At 45.4% G+C, this 18,249-nt stretch overlaps 1 protein-coding gene across 1 annotated transcript; it reads right to left on the minus strand.

The window, feature by feature from the left end:
• Positions 1-240: 240 nt before the first annotated feature.
• LOC126260949 (uncharacterized) lies at positions 241-18,221 on the minus strand. The gene is made up of 7 exons (XM_049958460.1): positions 18,089-18,221; positions 15,383-15,406; positions 9,020-9,231; positions 8,700-8,823; positions 6,905-7,057; positions 4,771-4,946; positions 241-397 (listed from the first exon to the last, which is right to left on the minus strand). The coding sequence occupies exons 1-7, from the start codon at positions 18,147-18,149 to the stop codon at positions 290-292; spliced, it is 858 nt and encodes a 285-aa protein (XP_049814417.1). The 5' UTR covers positions 18,150-18,221; the 3' UTR covers positions 241-289.
• Positions 18,222-18,249: the final 28 nt, after the last annotated feature.

Consider the following 18,249-nt stretch of genomic DNA (forward strand, 5'->3'; position numbering starts at 1 on the left):
GTGTCATCCTCTCTATTCGTGCTACACGCATGAATTTTTATTTCTAACGAAGATTCTTCTGAATGGGTTTCTCTCTCTCTCTCTCTCTCTCTCTCTCTCTCTCTCTCTCTCACACACACACACACACACACACACACACACACACACACACACAGGAGACAGAAACACGCACACGAACACTTCGCTGTGCATTGCACAGATAGACCAGTGGAAGACTATGGTTGAATTGAAAGACACTGCATGTGCAAAGTTGTTATTTATTAGTTTCTTTTCCAAAAAGCGCGCTATTCTAACAGAGTATGGTCAGCTCGTTGTCCCTGAAGTAGACGTGCAGGGAGATGACACCATATTGCTCCACCCACTCGACCAGACAGTCTGGGGAGTGTGGTACCGTCGGCTGCAACAGAGAACGTAGTCATGTAGTCACGTTAACGTCAGGCTGAACGATTGTGCGTAACGTAGAAAAAGTAACACAACAGTAAGGTTATTGTTTGTTTATTACAGTGTTTCCTCATTTAGACAAGTGCTAGAAACAAAAGAGCTGAAGGCCTGTGGCTCAATGCGTGGATGAAGCCTTTCGAATTGGGGGTCACTTTGGGTCAGTTTCAGTACTTTTTTAATGCTTAGCACACTGTAATTGCATTCGGGGGAGACGATGGTTCAGAGACTTTCACGGCCATCCAGATTTATCTGTGATTTTGCTAAATCGCACCAGGCAAGTCCTGGGATAGTTTCTTTGATGGGGAACGGCCGATTTTCTTTCTCACCCTGTCGTGATCCGAGCATGAGCTCCATCTGTAGCGACCGCGCTGTCCAGACGGCGTTGATCTCTAACCTAGTGCTTCTTCCTTTTATTAAGGAGCTCTCACTAAGCTCAGTGCACTAAGTGACGACCTTCTTCCACTACAAAATAATGTTATGTGGTCAGCGGTAATCTCACAGTTTCTGCAGCCGGCACCACTGACCACTAGAGAACGGAAGCCGCCTCGACAAGTACGGGATATTAGCATAATCTGGTTAAAATGAATGATGTCATGCTACGTACGGGAATGGATCACAAAAATGGCACATCCTCGTAAACGGGTTCACATCTTTCATTATAAATTAATAATAGTATCAGTAATTATAATGAGAATGATACGAGTAGTCTGCAGTCGTACGGGAATTGGTCACAGTCGACCTTTATATGGTGCTGCATGAGTCATTCAAGTTCTCAATCCACTTCAGTTTGATAAAAAATGTGTTTTATGGTATTTTTAGTCATGGAAGAGATCCATGAGCTATGTAGGCAAACAAGAAATGGAAAGACAAAAGCAGTTTCGTCTGTGTCTTCATATTGACACAGGTTTCTGTTTATAAGAGTTACCTCTGAGAGCTTCCGTATGAAATGCCCGCCTCAAGTGTGTAGCAGTGAGTGTTGACAGAGCGTCAGCGGTACGCAGAGTTGAGAGAAAGTAATACAACGAGACCCCTAAAGACTACGGGCGGTCGTGCAAAATTGTGGAAGGATAAAAACAGAACAATTGGGGAAAAATGTACTACTGCGAGACATCAGTTGATCGGTATCTCATTAGTAAAAGACAGAATTCAGTCGATGTGTCTAGTCACAGCACGCTGGATGCGGCTACGTGTTTGCTATTATTAAACCTATTAAAACCACAGGTGGCTAAGGAAAATTTTAAATTGGGAGCCGCTCGGAAGAAGGAGAGGAAGGAGGCCAGCGCTAAGAAGGGAAAAATATTAATGCATACAGGAAGCATTGGGAGACAGATCGGATGATTGGAACGAAAGAGGCCTGTCGACGTCGCAAACGGCTGACTGAATGTGGAAACGCAGAAGGAGAAGAAGGAGAAGCAGAGGAATCTGCTAAATTTTAGTCCTTTATTGTAAATGCAAACTCTACTCTACTACTGAGAAAAGTGGCCACTATTTCCGAAAAACGCTATTGTTTAGCTGATGGAATTCTACCACATTGGTTGCGACTGTACGGATAAAACCAACCCGATATGAATAGTTCGTGTAGAACACTGAAGCGCCAAAGAAACTGCGTATTCAGCTACAGAGATATAGGTATGTAAACAGGCAAAATACAGCGCTGCGGTCGGCAATGCCTGTATAAGACAACAAGTGTCGTGCGCAGTTGGTAGATGGGTTACTGTAGCTGCAATGGCAGGTTATAAAGAATTAAGTGAGTTTGAACATGCTGTTATAGTCAGCGCACGAGCGGCGGGACACAGCATCTCCGAGGTAGCGAGAAGTGGGGATTTTCCCGTACGACCATTTCACGAGTGCACCGTATCAGGAATCCGGTAAAACATCAAATCTCCGAAAAAGATCCTGCAAGAACGGGACCAACGACGACTGAAGAGAATCGCTCAAAGTGACTGAAATGCAACCCTTCCGCAAACTGCTGCAGAATTCAGTGTTGGGCCATCAACAAGTGTCAGCGTGCGAACCATTCAAACAAACATAATCGATTTGAGCTTTCGGAGCCGAAGGTCCACTCGTGTATCCTTTATGACCGCACGACACAAAGCTTTACGCCTCGCCTGGGCCCGAAAACACCGACATTGGACTGTAGGCGACTGGAAAGTCTGCGGGTATGGAGACAACCTCATGAACCCATGGAGCCTGCGTGTCATCAGGGGACTAATCAAGCTGGTGGAGGCTCTGTAATGGTGTGTGGCGTGTGCAGCTGGAGTGATATGGGATACGTCTAGATCCGACTCTGACACATGACACGTAGTTTAGCTCCTACTGTAGCTCTGACCCTGTCTACGCTATCGTGAAGTAACATAAACGCAAATGGTGCGATTACGGTAACTGCTCGCTGAGGTCACACAGTGCTCATAGTTTGCGATTCCATCAGAGTAAGTTCGTCTGAAACGCAAAGACGGAATTAGCGTAAGGATAACGAAGAATACGGCGTGCGAAAACTTTGCCAGAAGACACCGATGTCTGAGCATGAAAGGGCCGACCGTTACCGACAAAGGGCAAATACCGTCACGCTGTGGTGTCTTTCGCGAAGTGCTGGCTGCTAACAGCGTAGAGGGAAAATATGAAAGAGTTCTGACAGTGAAAAGGCTCTGCAGCATGGATAATTCTGTCCAAATTACGATGTCCCGTAGGTGTGTAGACTTCGTACTTGGGCGGGAAACATTTCTAGCGGTGGGTACTTCGTTGCCAACGATCACTGAGCGGAAGTGGGGGGAAGAGGGGCGGAGGCGAAGTGGTTCGACAGCTGAAGCCTGTGCATCGTAAGTCTTTCGTAGCTTGTGAGCTACACATACCTAGTCCGCAAACAAGTAGTTGAAAGAGGTCCACGTTTCAAAAAGCCACGCGCAAAAATGGGATTTTTCAGGCTGTCATATCTCTGGTTCTATTGAGATAAGGGGTCAAACAGGAGTTCTGGATAGGCCCATCGGAAGAACGCTCATACCGTAGCTATTGTACAGTACAGGGTGAAAACTTAAGCGTTACACACTTCCTCCAGCACAGGCAGAGTAAATCGTTTGGAACCGTTCCATTAGGGTTGGTCTGTGGTGAACCGTTGGTGGCTTATAAAAGCACAGTTTGTTCATGGGTGGTTCCTGAGAAAACCCCCAAAAACGCGATTTTTTGGTACAAAAAAATACCAGTTAAGGAGACAGCCACTTCTATAATTCTATTCTTGGCAGATCGTCAAAATTCTTACCATATGTTGTTACGATGATATTCTCGGAAAACTTCAAAGCTTTCGTCGGTATCGTTACCAGTTACCGAGATCAACAGCTTCAAATCTACCATACTTATACAGATAAACGGAAAGATCAGTTTTTTGCACTAAGGGCCAAATTACGTATCTAAGTAACTAACCTTAGAAAATGGGTGAAATTTTAACCACACATTTCTTAGACATTCATCTAGAAACACCATTTTCCCGTTTTTGAAAATCTATGTCCGTTATTTAGCTACATCCGAAAAACTACGATTTTTGGGAACTATAAGTACCAATTGGGGGACTGTCACTTCCATAATTTCTATCCGTGGCAAATGGTAGACTTTTTTACTACATGTCCTTAAGACGATGTTATCGGAGAACCTTGAACGTTTTTTGATTTCATTATCCGTTATTGGTATCCAGAGGTTCAAAGTTACTGAACTTATGCATTTACTATCCGATCTGAGGAGTAAATGAACAGTGGAACTTCTTATTAACTGTGTGTGGCTCACCAATGTTGCTCCCAGGCGTATTGGGGCCGAGAGCTAAACCAACGTTGGTAATTAGAACACGACGGAGCTGTCGATGAAAATTGAGGCTCCACGCTGTACTTACTTCTATTTGGAGTCCTGAGTCCCCATTGATTAGGTTATCTGTTGTTCGAATATGGATGCCTCCTTTGTAGCACAGTACCAAGAGGATCAAACTGAAGACTCATAAGTCATGTGACGTTCCGTACTGCTGTTACTGTTATGTGAATCTCCGAAAAATGTGTGCCGATAATGTTCATCACCGTATTGCACAGTGCGGCTTAGTACTTAAAAAACAGTAGTTCTGAAAGTGAGTGCTTATTTAAGTGAGACGCCAAATCTACGCTCGATTTCCAAACCAGAAACCAATATGAGGAAGTTGTAACAGGAATCTTACAATGGCAATCATCACGTATCAAAATTTTAATCAATTGCCGGCATCGTGACTACAGAAACAGCTATGCAACAAAAATTGGAGGGATATCCAGCACGACTCCTCTCTTTCTTCAGTGTGACGTAGCTAACGAAGGCTTAGCTTACCTTGATGGCGGCAGAGGGGATGTCCTCGAACCATTCCCTGTTGGTCTTGCTGGCCTTGCCGAACGTCTGGAAGCCCACGCCGTGCACCTTCCCAGAGTCCTTGCCCACCAGCAGGAAGTACGGGTGGAACTGCGAGCAGTCGGCGCTCTCCGTCATGTTGTGGTAGTAGTGGATGCCTGCAACAGCCAGCGCCCCAGTCAGCAGCTCGCGGAGTACAGTTTGTTCACAGCGTCCAGGACCAAGTCTCAGGGAGGTGCGGGTCGCGCAGGAAGCAGCAGGTTCCACCCAGGGGCTCCCCGCGCATCGCCTGTCAAGGTGGTGTGGCTGTGCGTCGGCTGGGCTGGGGGGATCGAGCCGCGCTTCCGACACACTGCCCCTGCTACACATGTACTTTGAGGGGCAAAGGACGATTATCACTTCTCAGTGCCCACGGTACACAGGGCTACTCTATCGTTAGATCGCCAGTGTTGGCAGTGGCCGGACACAAAATATTTGTGTGCCGAAATCGACCGATTTCCACCGAACCAAAACTAGGGAGTCCTGCTCAAGACGTTATGATCGTAACTCGGTGTTTGAGCAAAACGTCATGAACTGTGTTGTCACAAACACGCCTCATTCTGTGTACAGAATTAGTAACATGATCTGGTTAGTGTTACGTATTGGAGATGGATTAATTACTATTCGTCAGATGCAATTCTCTCTGTGCTTATTATAGGATTGCGTTTCATCTATTTTTTCGAAACGTGAATTATTCTTCATTTCTCTTCCCGCACAGCTTTCGCACATCTAATAAGTTTCTTTAATTTACGTCTATGGTCACAGTCTTTTTTGTTTAACAGATTACCGGTTTCGGTCTTTAATGACCATCATCATATCTGTTTCATAAAAACAAAGTCCTAATGTACTGCAGCCATAGTGGCATCGTCAAATGTTAAATGCGGGATCAGCACCAGAATCGTCAAATACATATAAATCACATCTGTAGCATCAGTAGTGGGTATATGTTTTATTACATACTAGTTGAATATCCAGTGCTGCCCAGGTAAATGTTTATTCCGAACTTATGTCGGTCCATCTTTTCGTCTACCCCTCTTTCTGTCCATGACGTCGTCCCTCCTCTGTTCATTACCCCCTCCCTCCTATCAAAGCCCATCTCATTCTTACCACCACACTACCTCTTTCCAGATAGTAAGTGACATCTGTACCAAGACGGATTGAAATCGATCCACGGGTTTAGGAGGAGTTTGTTACCGGCTGCTTGACCCACGTACCCCTCTGTCACATACATTTAACATATGTCACGCATGCTTGTACACACATCACTGACGTATTTAGTCCTTCAGTTACAGTGTTTGTGACGTCCCAATTCCTGAACTATGTATCGTGCAATGATACAATTTTACAAGTAAATTCAGTGTTTTTTTCCTCTAAATACCGCCTTACAAATGCGTCGCGAATAGAATTACCAGTAAAAAAGTACTAAATTAACACGTAAAGCGTGATGTGGCAGTTTCTTTGCATGAACGGCAAAAATTTGGTGAGCTATAAACCTTTTTCCTTTCATCATTTTGTAGGAAAGTTTCGTAAAGGTTTTAAAATACATGTATAGTGCGTTCCAAGACACTAGGTGCTCTCATTCTCAAATACCGCGTGAGTAATGTCTGGGTTTGGCGCGTCGTGGCCTCCACTTCTTCTTCATACTTTCGTCTAAAACCGCAAATGCTATAAGACTAGCTCTGCCTTTCTTGCATGTATCGTCCAAGATGAAACATTGTCAGTAGTGCGAAGCTTTATCCGGGACCCAAACTGATCGTCCTAGAAGTCGGCTTCTGCCGAGTTTTTAATCTTTTCTAAATAATTCAGTTCACCATTTTACAACGATCACCTGTTAGAGTGATTGATCGATTACGTTCACACATGTCACCACCTGCCTCCTCGGGAGACAAACACGTACAGGAAGCGCCGGCAGCGTCCAGGTGAGGGAACTCACCTGTGGTGGGGATGCATGCCTGCTCCATGTACAGGTGGGGGAACTCACCCGTGGTGGGGATGCACACCTGCTCCGTGTACATGTGGGGGAACTCACCTATGGTGGGGATGCATGCCTGCTCCATGTACAGGTGGGGGAACTTACCCATGGTGGGGATGCACGCCTGCTCGGTGTACAGCGTCTCACTCTCGATCTGCGACTGCTCGATGGGGATCTCGACGCGGCCATTCTTTCCTTCGAACCACAGACCGCTGCCCAGTCCGTTCTTCCAGGTGCTGCGGCCCTCGGTCACCACATCTGCAAAACAGAGGCGCTGCTGCCACACATCTGACCACTTACTATGTGCCACTTGATGAAGCGCAGAGGCGATACAGCGGTTACATTACAACAGTAAAAGCGCCTCTCTTGTTCCTCTGCCGCTGGAGTTTGTTGAGCATCAGTGCAAAGCTCTCCCGTGACGAAACGCGCCGCTCTTCGTTGGATCCTGTCCACCATTTCTATTAGACCTTACCAAATAGTATTAGTCAGTGACATAGGCGGGAACCAGCGTGAAGCGGAGCGTTTCGTCGCAGGATCGTTCACTCTTCGGAAAAGTGGTACGCAGGTGCTGGACAAACTCCAGTGGCAGAGAGCTTACACTTCAAGAAGAGTAGGGCAACACATCACTTCCTCCCACAAAGGTCTCGCTAAATGATCAGGACGAAAATACCAAAGAAATTAGACGTCATACGGAGCTTCAGCGACAGTCCTTCTTGCCACAGGGAAGGGGCAGAAGCTGGTGGTGCCGAAAGTATCTCCCGCCACACGCCGGAAGGTGGCTTTTGGTGTGCGTGTAGATACTCTAAAACCGTCAATGAGAAAACCAAATACTAACTGACGCACGGTCCTAGGAACAATTCATTTAACACTTTCGCAACACTCTGCATTTTGTGCAGGGAAACACAAATGTGTTCCATTTATTCCGTTATGAACAATAGCATTCAATATATTAGCTCGATTCCTTCTGTAGCAAGGCCCTCAAAGGCTCGAGTAAAGGTCGCTGACTGTCTGGTAATTGCAGTAATCTTCCTTGACACATATGCGTAGCAATATCACCACACAGCAATGTAGGGAAAAAAACCAGATTGTTGCTTACCATAAAGAAGACTCTAAGTTGCAGACAGGCAGAAATGAAAGACACAGCTTCTAGAGTAGCATGAAGTATCACACTAAATATGTGAGATGTTCTTGGACTCTGTTCTTCATTGATGTCCGTTTATTTGTGGCCGAAGGCTTTTTTATTTATTTTATTTTTTATTTTTTTTAATCGACAGAAAGCAATACTGTCATTTAATGACGAAAGAATTGTGCCTTGTATTTTTGGAAATTTACTGGCTGAACTTATTGCTCCTCTGTCATCCCCAATCTGAACGACTGTGTTTTTGGTTGGACACCCTCAGCAACCATTTTGCTGCCTTCCCCACTGAATCTTCTTCGAGCCATCAAAGAGAAGTTACGAAAGTAAAATTTCATGAGTCCCATATTACTTCGAGGGGGAGATCTACGATCACAATATCACGTGTCCGCCCCCATCACAACGCTATTGCACTTGATGGCATTGTTGTCGCTGTCGATAGCGACTTCATTAGAGCCTCCTTATTCATCGTCAATAACCCGTTGCTTTCATCACGCGTCCACTAGGCTACGCCTTCTTCAAACCTCATGAACTTTTTTTTTATTGTTTCGCCACGAGACTATATTCGTCCCAAATTTCGTGGGATTCCTACTGCGTCAATTAACAGGCGTTACAGAACCCAGAAGGTGGGGAATAAATTGATTCTTCTCGAAACGTAGGAGACTCAGTGTGAACTGGCGTTCTTGCAGATGTCAGAACTCTTTACAGTTGTTACCTCGGCTGGTAAGACATCAGACAGAAAAACTGGCGGCAGAAGGCACGCACCTTCGGGGACCCAGTAGACGCGGGTCCTGTAGATGGGGATGCCGAAGCGCTCCATCTCGACAAACAGCTCCTGCGAGGACCAGTCGAAGTCCACGCCCAGGTTAGACACGTCGTCGACCACCACCTGAAAAGTGTGCAGGCGGTAAAAAAGACAACACCCGGGTGGCAAAGCGGACAATGTACCTCAGACAGCACCTTAAAATGAGCAGCTTCTTCGACGAGAGCTCCTTCAGTACACGTTGTACAGGTAGTCGGTGCGTTCAGATAACTAAACAGGAGAAGGGAGGAAACTCGACCACAGGAGCTGCGGCAGTACTCACGCTGACGTCGATTCCGGCGGCGACGCCGTTGGCGTCGTAGAGCATGCAGACGCGCGGGTCGTTCTCCATGCAGTAGGTGGTCACGTTGGAGGTGACGCCGGAGTCCACAGCCTCCACCCAGCCGTCGGACGTCGCGTCGCTCACCGTCTTGGGCATGTCGAAGAACGCCGACAGGTGGAAGATGTCCGCGAGGCCGAGCACCGACCAGCGCACTGCGGGACACGTGTAGGGGGCGTCAATCAGTGGGGCGGGGGAGGTGCTTCCTAGTCGAGAGTCCACAATCACTGTCCTCTGTTTACCACCAAGGAAACGAACCCCAGAACGTGATACACGCCTCCCTTGCTCGACGTTACACAATATTCGAGAAATGAATGCCAAACCAACTGTGTACCAGAACCTATCCTACTAGGATCCAATATGGACAAGTCGCCCCGTTTCTTGTCACCAACTTCTTACACACTTCTGCGCTCGGGCCAGTGCATCCCCCCAGCCTCACACCCACACATGCTCTACATCCCGTCCCAGCAGAATTTTAACCACTTCCCCCTAACCGACCACGGAATCTGCGCACAGATCCACCGTCCCCTTCAGATTTAACAGAACATCCTCCCTCCTCTGCGAGTTAGGGCTGCGCTCCCCATATTTCACCTACCGTTTCCAAAAGACTTCTTTGCAGTCCTTCTTTCCGTTTTCAATTTCACATCCCTTTCAAAATAATATCTTCCAAAAACACTGCTAACCTACCACTCCTTTCCTTCAAGCTAGTGCAGTCAACTATATGGATCATTATTCTCGTAAAGACTACAGTCCTGTTTTGTACTTCAGAATAAAACTTATCTGCTACACAAAATCTTATTTGTCAACCCGCCTGTTTCAAACACTGTAAAGCGCATGCTTAATTTTTTAAAGTGATATATTGTAAAATGCTTTAACAGGAAAAGCGGCAACGTTATCCAACCAAACAATCCTCCAAAAAGAATGAAGTAACACTAAAGAAAGAAAAAAAAAATATTTATGCAGAACATATGCAAAATAAAACTGATCCTGCAAATGTGTCCTAAGGTGGGAATCATCATTCAGCCAGCGTGGCGCTGATGTTAGTTGGATTGTGTATCGTAAGGTGCATGAAATACTGTATTTTGAGGACCTGTTTAATTTTGCGCGCCATGTATCATTCCTTAATAAAGGTATGATAAGGAAGCAGTATAATCAGACTGTTTGGAGTCAGTGCTGTGTTTCCATCGTGTTGAGCAAATCTCCTTTCTCCAAGTCTCCTTTCTCCAAGTCATACTGCCGAACATGAGCAGTTAGTACATTCTCACAAGCAAGCTCCAGCCTCCCCCTTTTTGAATCCGTATAAGTTCTTTCGACAGTGTTCTGGATGAAATGCTTATGGCTAGAGTGCTGCCAATGCGTCGGAACAGTACAAGGATATCAACTGTGGCGGTCGCGTAACGAACTACGGAGCAGGACTGTAATCGGTCAGCAGCTGCGTCAGTTTCATTTGCATATGGAGACCAACATACTTGCACTTCCAGCAGCTAAATGTGCACTGAAGTAACATTAAGAGTTTTCTGCTCAAGAAAGACACTGTAACAGATGTACGGTAGTACGTTCTCCCGGAACACGGGCGCGTTAGAAAGCCTTCCATGGTGAGGAACAGTGAGAGGTAGAAAAAAAGAAAGATATAAAGATACACAGATAGGTAGATAGATAAGTAGATAGACAAAGAGAGACAGAAGATAAATAATACCTGTTGTCAGCTTGTTTTGGGGCTGTCAGTATATGGAAAAATGATAACTGCAGAACAAATGTATAATCTTACAACTGTATTTACGCATCCCATGATGGATAACACTTTCATTATATATATTGGTTGGCGGACCACATGTAACATTCCAAAATTGCTTCTGAAGAAGATGAGCGCCACTTTCCATCCAGTGATGGCATAATTTCCCATTTCAAGACTCCATATCCTGCACGCTTCAATAACTCCTGCATTGAAACTACGCCGGATAAAGTATGCACTACCGCAGGAAACTCTGCCTTTCTATTTTCTCTATAGACCGAATAATACCTGGCTGGGTAGAAATGACATATCGCTTGCTTCGGAAAGCAATAAGGCTCAACAGTGTTTTTTCAGCCAGTGCACAAATAAGGACTGCTAGATGGTAATAATATACACCATCTTTGGTAATTATTAATTTCCGTGACGCCCCCTGCATAAGGTTTCGCTCAAATACTATTATACTTTTCCTCCACCAAACACCGTAAAGTGATTTGTGGAGAATGAGGTAGGTGAATGACAGTGGAGTTGTATCAGCGCAAATTCAACTCCATCTTCCCACCTTCATTTCTAACATAGCAGAGAGTGCAAATGGAACACATCCAACCCAGCAGTTGTACGCCTTATTTTATGAGAAGACATGGCACAGCAGTGGAAACCTCACAGGGGAGGGAAATGTCAATAAAAGAGGAGATGTCAGTCATTTTGTGAAGTGCATACCAGGAATGAAGAAGTTGCGAGTGTTCAACGAGCAAAAGCAGTAAGACGAATGATAATGCCAACTAGCAGTGAAGATGTCAGGGGTGAATAAGGTATTTATTGTTATCTTGCACGAACTGCTTTCTTTAGTATTACATTTTACAGATAAGGATAAAAATGCACTTGTTGGTTGTGATCTTCAGTCCAGAGACTGGTTTGATGCAGCTCTCCATACTAATCTATCCTGTGCAAGCCTCTTCATCTCGAAATAACTACTGCAACCTACATCCTTCTGAATCAGCTTAGTGTATTCATCTCTTGGTCTGCCTCTACGATTTTTACCCTCCACGCTGCCCTTCAATACTAAATTGGCGATCCGTCGATGCCTCAAAACATGTCCTACCAACTGATCCCTTCTTCTTGTCAAGTTGTGCCACAAACTCCTCTTCTCCCCAATTCTATTCAATACCTCCTCATCAGTTATGTGACCTACCCAACTAATCTTCAACATTCTTCTGTAGCACCACATTTCGAAGGCTTCTTTTCTCTTCTTGTCTACACTATTTTTCGGCCATGTTTCATTTCCATACATGGCTACTCTCCATACAAATACTTTCAGAAACGACTTCCTGACACTTAAATCTATACTCGATGTTAACATATTTCTTTTCTTCAGAAACGCTTTCCTTGCCATTGCCAGTCTACATTTTATATCCTCTCTACTTTTATATCCTTTTACTACTTTAAGTGTCTCATTTCCCAATCTAATTCCCTCAGCGTCACCTGACGTAATTCTACTACATTCCATTATCCACGATTAGTTTTTGTAGACGTTCATCTTATATCTTCGTTTCAAGACACTGTCCATTCCGTTAAACTTCTTTTGTAGGTTCTTCGCTGTCTCTGACAGAATTACAATGTCATCGGTGAACCTCAAAGTTTTTATTTCTGCTCCACGGATTTTGACTCCAGATTTTTCTTTTGTTTCCTTTACAGCTTCCTCAAGATACAGATTGAATAACATCGGCGAGAGGCTACAACCCTGTCTCACTCCCTTCTCACCCACTGGTTCCCTTCCATTCCCCCTAAACTCTTATAAATGCCATCTGGTTTGTGTACAAATTGTAAATAATATTTCGTTCCCTTTATTTTACCCTTGCCACCTTCAGAATTCGAAAGAGAGTATTCTAGTAACATTGTCTAAGGCTTTCTCTAAGTCTACAAATGATAGAAACGTAGGTTTGGTTTTCCTTAATCTATCTTCTAAGATAACTCGTAGGGGCAGTATTGCCTCACGTGTTCCAACATTTCTATGAGATTCAAACTGATCTTCCCCGAGGTCGCCTTCTACCAGTTTTTCCATTCGTCTGCAAAGAATTCGTGTTAGTATTTTGCAGCCGTGACTTATTACACTGATAGTTCGGTAATTTTCACTCCTGTCAACACCTGTTTTCTTTGGGACTGGAATTATTATATTCTTCTTGAAATCTGAGGTATTTCGACCTGCCTCATACATCTTGCTCACCAGATGGTAGAGTTGTCAGGGCTGGTTCTCCTAAGGCTGTTAGTAGTTCTAATGAAATGTTGTCTACTTGTTTCGACTTAGGTCTTTCAGTGCTCTGTCAAATTCTTCACTCAGTATCTTCCATTTCATCTTCATCTACGTCCTCTTCCATTTCGATAATATTGCGCTCAAGTACATTGCTCTATATACTACATGCACCTTTCTGTTTCTCTTCTTTGCTTGGAAGTGGTTTTCTAGCTGAGCTCATGATATATTTGTTCAAGTGGCTCTGAGCACTATGCGACTTGACATCTGAGGTAATCAGTCCCCTAGAACTTAGAACTAGTTAAACCTAACTAACCTAAGGACATCACACACATCCATGCCCGAGGCAGGATTCCAACCTGCTACCGTAGCGGTCGCTCGACTCCAGACTTAAGCGCCTAGATCCACTCTGTCACAGCGGCCGGCCAGCTCTTGATATTCATACAGGTGGTTCTCTTTTCTCGAAAGGTCTCTTTAATTTTCCTTAACTCAGTATCCATCTTACCCCTATCTACATCCTTATATTTATTTTCTAGCCATCCCTGTTTAACCATTTTGCAACTCCTATCGATTTCATTTTTGAGACGTTTGTATTCTTTTTTGGCAGCTTCATTTACTGCATTTTTATATTTTCTCCTTTCCTCAATTAAATTCAGTATCTCTTCTGTTTTACAAGGATTCCTACTAGCCCACGACTTTTTACGTCCTTGATGCTACGCTGCCTTATTTCATCTCTCAAAGCTACCCATTCTTCTTCCACAGTATTTCTTTCCCCCATCTTGTCAATCGTTCCCTAATGCTATCTCTGAAACTCTCTACAACCTATGGTTCTTTGTTTATCCAGGTCCCACCTCCTTAAATTCCCACATTTTTTCAGTTTCTTCAGTTTTAATCTAAAGTTCATGACCAATAGATTGTGGTCAGAGTCCATATCTGCCTCTGGAAATGTCTTACAATTTAAAACTTGGTTCCTAAATCTCTGTCTCATCATTATATAGTCTATCTGTAACCTTCCAGTGTCTCCTGGCCTCTTCCACGTATACAACCTCCTTTCATCATTCTTAAACCAACTGTTTGCTATAAGTCATTCTCTGTGCGAAGTGCTACCAACTGGCTTCCACTTTCATTCCTTACCCCCATTCCATATTTACCTACTACTTTTCCTTCTCTTATTTATCCTACTGTCGAATCCCAGTCCTGCATGACTATAGAATTTTCGTCTCCCTCCACTATCTGAATAATTTGTTTTACCTCATCATAAAAAATGGCTCTGAGCACTATGGGACTTAACATCTGAGGTCATCAGTCCTTAAACCTAACTAACCTAAGGACATGACACACGTCCATGCACGAGGCAGGATTCGAACCCGCGACCGTAGCACTCGCGCGGTTCCGGACTGAAGCGCCTAGAACCGCTTGGCCACAACGGCCGGCTATCTCATCATACATTTCATCAATCTCTTCATCTGCGGAGCTAGCTGGCATATGAACTTGTACTACTGTGGTAGGCACGGGCATCGAGTGTATCCTGGCTACAATAATGCGTTCACTATGCGGTTCCTAGTAGCTTATGTGCGCTTCTATTATTTACTCATTATTAGACCGTCTCTTGTATTACCCCTATTTGATTTTGTATTTATGACCCTGTATTCAGCTGAGGAGAAATCTTGTTCCCCCTGCCCCTGTTACAAGGCCAGATCAGTCAATCATCCAGACTGTTGCCCCTGCAACTACTGAAAAGGCTGCTGCCCCTCTTCAGGAACCACACGTTTGTCTGGCCTCTCAACAGATACCCCTCCGTTGTGGTTGCACCTACGGTACGGCCATCTCCATCGCTGAGGCACGCAAGCCTCCGCACCAATGGCAACGTCCATGGTTAATGGGAGGGGAGTGGCGGTGGCGATGGGGGAGGGGATGCACTTATGTAAATGATAGTGTGATGAATGTATTATGCGACGTGCCTTACGCACAGAATAGGGTTCGCTTTTTAATTAGAAAGAAAGAAACTACGATACGCCATACGTTCTCAGTCGGCATTCGATAGTTTATCAATTGCTAAGGCAGTGGTGTCATGTTAAGGACCTTTTTATTCTGCGATAGAAGAATGTACGGAAGACATGGATGAGAAGTTGTCGAACAGAAAAAAAAGTGTGGTTGTGGACTGTGAAGGGTAGAAAACAATGGCATTGTGCCAGAGTGTAGGGAATATAGCTATACCCAGAAAATTAGTATACTTCTCCCCTTTCTCATGAGATGTTACCCAAACAGTACTTACGATTTACCAGAAGAAAATTTTCTTTTGCTCGTTAAAAGTGAACATCCGACCCACCTCTTAGGCCGTCCCACGCCGATTCTGCAACAGAAGAAAAAAAAGAATACGGTTATTAGTTACAGATGTTGTACCACTAATGTTTCTGAAACTGTATGTAATGGCCTTGTCTTTAACTTTATAGCTATCGCCGTCTTCTCGTCAGCCTATTTTCAGCAACGTTTTGCTCCTTCAACTATTGCCTGTCTCATCTCACAAGTTGTGGTTTTCTTCCGCTACCCTGCAATAAGAACACGATAATAAAGCCTTAGATGATAGCGGTGAGACAACCGTGCAACCCGTCCGTAGATGTTTGTGTATACAGTGTCTTTGTGTTTGTTTATTGTCCATTTAAGACGTAAATAAGCTTTTAAGTAATGATAAACCTGGGTGTGCAGCTATTTTCGCACGTGTAGTGGTGTGCGAAGCTCAAGGACGGAAGTTGATTTCGTACGATCTGTCCCTGCCAACTAACGTAGCACGATGAAACTTGACCGTACATAGAAAAAACTGCTACAGTATAGCACACAAGCTGACGGAAAGAAATGCGGAATGAGACCAATAGAAATGGCATCTATATTCGAAGGCATCCGCTATTCGTGATGGCCCCCTGGACATTACAAAGGCGGGACACAGTGTTTGTGACCACCACGGGCGGCATTCCACGTCGTGCGACGTCGTCCCGTGCTGGCCACACGCCCGGTGAGACAGGCCGCCCTATTCCTCCAGCACCTCGGCTGGCGACCGACGGATCGTCGTCGGTGCGTCTGGACCTGCTGGAGTACGTCAGCTCGCAGCCCCACACGCTCATTCGCTGGGATTTGAGTCGGGAGAGCGGGCAGACCAATCCTTTCGCCGGATATCCTCTCATTCCGAGAGTCCCTCCCTCCACCTGCGCTGTTCACTATTGTTATCCATAAAACTGAACTCAGGGCCGAACGCATCCCCGCAAAGAGGCGTTTGGGGAAGGAGCACAGCGTCACAATAACACCGACCAGTGGGTGTACCGCGCTCAAAGGTTTGGAGGTCAGTACGCCCACGCAACATTACGCCCCTCTGCACCGTAACAGCTGGACCGTCGAAACGATGATATTCCACAACGCTAGGCGTACCCTCATACGACCGATTTGGTGGTCCACGTTTTACTGTGTGGGGAGGTAAAATGGCTCCAAATCTCTGAACACGGTACGCCCAATGGTCCAAGTTTGTGTCGTTGTACTGCTTCTCAAATTTGGGAAGTTTGTGGTAAGGTCTTGTGGCAGCAAACTGCTGAGGTCATCGGTCCCTAAGCTTACAGCCTACTTAACCTAACTTAAAGTGGACAACACAGACACAGTCATGCCCGAGGGAGGACTCGAACCTCCGACGAGGGTAGCCGCGCGGGCCAGCTTTACAGGGGGGTGCATTCGGCCCTGACTTCGCTGTTATGGATGACAATGTGTGATCGCATCGAACAGCTCATGGGGGGAACACTGGGAACGAGGGGAGATTCGGCGACTCGTGTGGCCTGCCCTTTCGCTGGACTTAAATTCCATTGAGCACGCGCGGCACACTATGGAGAGGTGCACTGCAGTACGTGGACACGCACCACCCACCACCCAGCAGTGGGCAACCGCGCTGGTGGACGAATGGAACCCCGTACCAACATATCTCCTCGCCATGCTTGTGGCCGGAGTGGGAGCGCGCTGCAGTGTCTTCCGTGGTGACCACACCATTAAAAACTGTGTGTCACCTTCTGTAGCGTCCAGGAGACCATCAGGAATAACGGCTGACTTCAGTGTAATTATTGTCTTTTAATAAAAACGCAATTTCTTTTCGGCTCATTCCTTATTGCTTTCAATTACCTTCTGTACTATAGCGTAGCAGTATATTCCATGTATGGTACAAGTTTCAGCGAGGTAAGTTACTTGCCAGTGAGACATCATGTGAAAATTACGTTCGTCCTTAAGTTTTGGACACCACTGTTAGAATTGTTTCCCTAAGGAAAGGTAACTATAGTGACTTCTTTCTTTGTATCTGTGACACAAGGAATACGCACAAATATGAACGCTCTCGGTGAAAGGCTTCTAATGGAATATAAGATCTAGTTCGTCGATTTATGTTTGATTCAAAAAATGGTTCAAATGGCTCTGAGCACCATGGGACTCAACTGCTGAGGTCATTAGTCGCCTAGAACTTAGAACTAGTTAAACCTAACTAACCTAAGGACATCACAAACAGCCATGCCCGAGGCAGTATTCGAACCTGCGACCGTAGCGGTCTTGTGGTTCCAGACTGCAGCGCCTTTAACCGCACGGCCACTTCGGCCGGCTATGTTTGATTTCCGGCACTGAAATCATTTCAGCCGCAGCAGAGTCTACAGAAAGTTATTGTTGAATCGCGAAGTTATATTGAAGGACAGTAAGAGTAACAAGCGCTAATGTGAGATTGCTTAACAATGGCACTTTTAATAGGTTAAATTGATGAATCTAATTAACTTCGTTACTTTCGGTTTTCATAGTGCTCGCTATTAATTGCTACATGTATTACTTTAACATTCTTTCCTTTGGTTCTCGGAAATCGTTACTTGTATCGACATATTGGTCACACTTGTGGTCGGGAGTCTACGTACTGCTTTTTTAGGAACCTTACTCGGAAGCAGACATCTAACTTTACGAAGTGGCAGTGAAACACGGGTGTAGATGGACGGCCGCTTTAACGCGATCTGAAAGAATGTGCGGGACTCACCTTCGGCGAGCGCAGCCGCGACGCAGGCGACGAAGAAGACCAGAGCTCTGAAGGCGACCATCGTGCTGTGAATGCAGAACTGTGGCCGCCGCCCGCGCCTTAAGAACCCGCGCCGTACCTGCTCGCCCGTGTACACAGCTGGCTGGGAGGGTCTGGGGCAA

The sequence above is a fragment of the Schistocerca nitens genome, chromosome 5 (assembly GCF_023898315.1).
Source record: "Schistocerca nitens isolate TAMUIC-IGC-003100 chromosome 5, iqSchNite1.1, whole genome shotgun sequence".
In the NCBI taxonomy this organism is placed as follows: Eukaryota; Metazoa; Arthropoda; class Insecta; order Orthoptera; family Acrididae; genus Schistocerca; species Schistocerca nitens.

Bases quoted from the DNA above. Each gene is read 5' to 3' on its own strand.
- LOC126260949 (XM_049958460.1), bottom strand. From the start codon at position 18,149: ATGGTCGCCTTCAGAGCTCTGGTCTTCTTCGTCGCCTGCGTCGCGGCT. The intron at 7,058-8,699 runs GTGCGTGCCTTC...TCTGTTTTGCAG, and splicing joins CGTCTACTGGGTCCCCGAAG to ATGTGGTGACCGAGGGCCGC. The intron at 398-4,770 runs GTAAGCTAAGCC...TCTCTGTTGCAG, and splicing joins TCCCCTCTGCCGCCATCAAG to CCGACGGTACCACACTCCCC.